This window comes from Maylandia zebra, linkage group LG6 (assembly GCF_041146795.1).
Source record: "Maylandia zebra isolate NMK-2024a linkage group LG6, Mzebra_GT3a, whole genome shotgun sequence".
Taxonomy (NCBI): domain Eukaryota; kingdom Metazoa; phylum Chordata; class Actinopteri; order Cichliformes; family Cichlidae; genus Maylandia; species Maylandia zebra.
The window spans coordinates 23,213,862-23,217,296 of record NC_135172.1 but is presented as its reverse complement, the minus strand read 5'-3'; the positions used below and the strand labels follow the sequence as shown (position 1 = coordinate 23,217,296).

Below are 3,435 nucleotides of genomic sequence, written 5' to 3'. Positions count from 1 at the left end.
TCCACACAATGTATAAAGGTGTTGACACCCCTTGTATATTGTTGCTATATTTATTTCTATATATTTTCCTTAAAACATATCAAACTCTTTACATTTAAACTAAAATGAAACAGCATTGCCAGAATTTGTCTACCCTAAAAGATGTAAATATTAAGTGGACAATAATCAGAATTGGCCATTCATTTTCACATATGTCCAATTATGAAAACAATCACAGCAGCACAAAAATCGCACGGATACTCATAGACACTTGCTAATATGAGTGGACGTTATTGGAGACAACATTTGCCAAAGTAAACTGTGAGAAGAAAACCACCAAATGCCTAAATCACATTTACCCAGCTGAACATGGATATTTTAAAACGCTAACAGCGGCAAAGCTAAAGCTATCCAGAGCTCAGAGCCAGCAACAAGCTAGCAGCCTCAGTATGAGCAAACAGCCAAAGCAGTTAAGAGAAATTATAAGAAATCAAGAAGAAATAAAAAAGAAAATCGATGTTCGATTATCTGGTGAATTTATAAACATACTTTAAAATGATATAAGTGACCGAAATTTAATTTATTATATTAATCTATTACACCTGATTTTCTTTGGTAACAAAAATTGTCAGTTAAAGGTGTTTGTTCAGCAATTCATTTTCAGTGAATTATTTGAACCTCTTTCCACTTAATTTTCAGTTGTTTAAGTGAGAGAAGTTTGCAAAAACTGTACATTTGAATCACGTCTTTTATTATGAAAATTTGAAAATGCAAAAAGCTGCATCGGCAGGTCCCAGTTAGAAAAAAACCCTGAAATTTGAATCGTCAAGAACATTGCAATCACTGCCTCGATGTCTGTTTCAAATATGAATTTTAAACTATCTTCAGTTTTCTTACAAATGTTGTCTCTTATACTTGTTATTGATTAGAAGTGTAATGTGTCTTGTGTTTCACCCCCTAAAGAGTAGAGGTGGGGGAAAAAATCAATACTGCGTAGTATCGCGATATTTTGTTTGCTAATAATGTATCGATACAGGGATAGCAGATATCGATATTTTGTTCCAAAAACTTCCAGTCCACCAGATGGTGCGGTTGAGCTTTTTCTCTAGTGAGGTCAGCAGAGGTTAGGTCAGCACATGGGAAAATAGATCAAACAAAGATGGAGGAAGAAAAAGAGATCAGGAAAGCGCCATCTGCGTTTAAATCAAATGTCTGGACGTACTTTGGATTTTTTAACAAGGATGGAACAAATGAGATGGATATGACACACGGGATTTGCAAGGTGTGTCGTATGAAAATAAAGTACTCTGGGAATACTACGAACATGAGGGCCCATCTTACACGGCACCATCCAAAAATAGCATTAACCGCGGATGGGAAAGCTAGCTCTGAATCAGCTCCACTGAAAAATCAACCAACGCTGGACACTCTTAGCTTAGCAAAGCTATCTCCCAATTCAGAGCGAGCTAAGAAAATAACACAATCTATCACGTACTTCATCTGCAAAGACCTGCGTCCTTACAACATTGTGGAAAACGAGGGCTTTTCTTATATGATCAAGACGCTGGAACCCAGGTATGTGATACCATCACGACGTTTTTTCGCGGACACAGCCGTACCCAATCTCTACATAGATGTGAAGCGTAAAGTTGAGGAAAGTTTGAGCACAGCAGAAAGGGTTGCATTAACTTGCGACGCATGGACCTCGCGGGCTGTGGATTCATATGTGACTATAACAGCTCATTATCTCACAGCGGACTGGCAACTGCTGTCTTACGTTCTCCAAACTCGAACATTACATGAAAGTCACACCGGAGCGAACATTGCAAATCTCCTGCAAAATGCAGCACAGGAATGGGGGATTGCCGACAAAAATCTGGTGGTTGTCACCGACAATGCTTCTAATATGACAATTGCCACTCAGCTAGCGGGATACCTGCATGTGAAGTGTTTCGCCCATACGCTCAATCTGGCATCACAACGAGCCTTAAACCTGCCTGCAGTAGCCAGGGTCTTGGGAAGAGTGCGGCGCATAACTGGGTTTTTCAATAGAAGCACAGTGGCAAACCACGCTCTGGAGCAAAAACAGAAAATGTTACAGCTCCCGACTCACAAGCTCAAGACCGACGTCTGCACGAGATGGAACAGTGCTTATGACATGCTCCAGCGTTTCCTTGAACAACAACCTGCGATTTTTGCAGCGCTGCTGTCTCCCGAAGTCAGAAAGAGTAGCACAGATATCTTTACTCTAAACGAGACGGATATTGGGAACACTGAAGAAATTGTCCGGGCCTTGAAGTCAATGCAAGTCGCGACTACTGTGATGTCTGAGGAAAAGAATCCTACTCTGTCTCTCGTAGCACCGCTGCTAGCACAGCTGTTGCACGACACCCAAGACAACATTGGTGACACAGCGCTGGTCAGAAACATCAAGCAAAGTATCAGTCAAGATCTTAAGAAGAGATATGCCAGCACAGTCGAGAGGAACACCCTCTACACAGCATCAGCTCTCGACCCACGCTTTAAAACCCTGCCGTTCCTGTCACTGGAGGAAAGACAGGAAACCTATGCCAGAGTGGTTGCTGAGGCTATAACCCTTCAGGTAAGCAAACATTCTGGTGTTATAATTTAAATAACTTACTTACAATATTAGTAGATCGGTGATATTTTTGTCATATTGGTAATATTCTATTTAACAATTAAATACATTAATTATAATTTGCTAACATATTACTGCATACTAAAAGATATGAAATATTTATTTTCTCCCTCTCTCTGTATGTGTGTGGGTTTTCTACAGGAAGAAAAGAGGCAGCAGCCCATCTGTGAGCCAGAAGCCCATGAACATCATGAGAAACCTGACGAGACTGAACAAAATCCCAGACCCCCTCTCATACCAGCCAAGATGAGGAAGTCTTGTGGGTTAACAGACTTGCTTGGTCAGACTTATGGTGATGTTAGAGCCCCACCAAAATCATTATCTGCCACAGCTGAGGAGGAGGTGAAAAGATACCAGGAGGTCACGTCACTGGCACTCACAGAAGACCCACTAAGCTGGTGGAAATCCCATGAGGAAGTCTATCCTTTCCTGGCCACACTGGCAAAAAGATACCTTTGTATCCCAGGTACTAGTGTCTCGGCTGAAAGAGTCTTCTCAACCGCTGGAGACATCGTCACAGCAAAACGGAGCACTCTGACTTCAGAGCATGTTGATCAGCTCCTTTTTCTGAGCAAGAATGCTGACATTGCTTCACTGTCCAAATGTGTTTAACTTTTTAGGGCAGCAACAAACAGGACAGTTTACTTATTTTAATTTAAGAAATGTTTTATTTTATTTAAATTTAAAACTTTTTTATTTAATGTAAAATTATATTTTGTTTTAAGCTATAATTGTACCAGATAGTTACGTTCAGTTAAGTTGGTTACTAGACTGTTATACAAACCGTTCACTTTGTC

The 3,435-nt window shown here is 40.3% G+C and overlaps 1 protein-coding gene across 1 annotated transcript; it reads left to right on the top strand.

Moving 5' to 3' along the window:
* The first annotated feature begins 1,557 nt into the window (after window positions 1–1,557).
* On the top strand, window positions 1,558–3,435 carry LOC143419182 (E3 SUMO-protein ligase ZBED1-like). Its single transcript, XM_076885470.1, has 2 exons — window positions 1,558–2,581; window positions 2,780–3,435. Exons 1-2 carry the CDS (start codon window positions 1,886–1,888, stop codon window positions 3,248–3,250), a joined length of 1,167 nt encoding a protein of 388 aa, XP_076741585.1. The 5' UTR covers window positions 1,558–1,885; the 3' UTR covers window positions 3,251–3,435.

Coding starts and splice junctions, on each gene's coding strand:
- LOC143419182 (XM_076885470.1), top strand. CDS start 1,886: ATGACAATTGCCACTCAGCTAGCGGGATACCTGCATGTGAAGTGTTTC. Junction 2,582..2,779: donor CTGAGGCTATAACCCTTCAG/GTAAGCAAACAT, acceptor GGTTTTCTACAG/GAAGAAAAGAGGCAGCAGCC.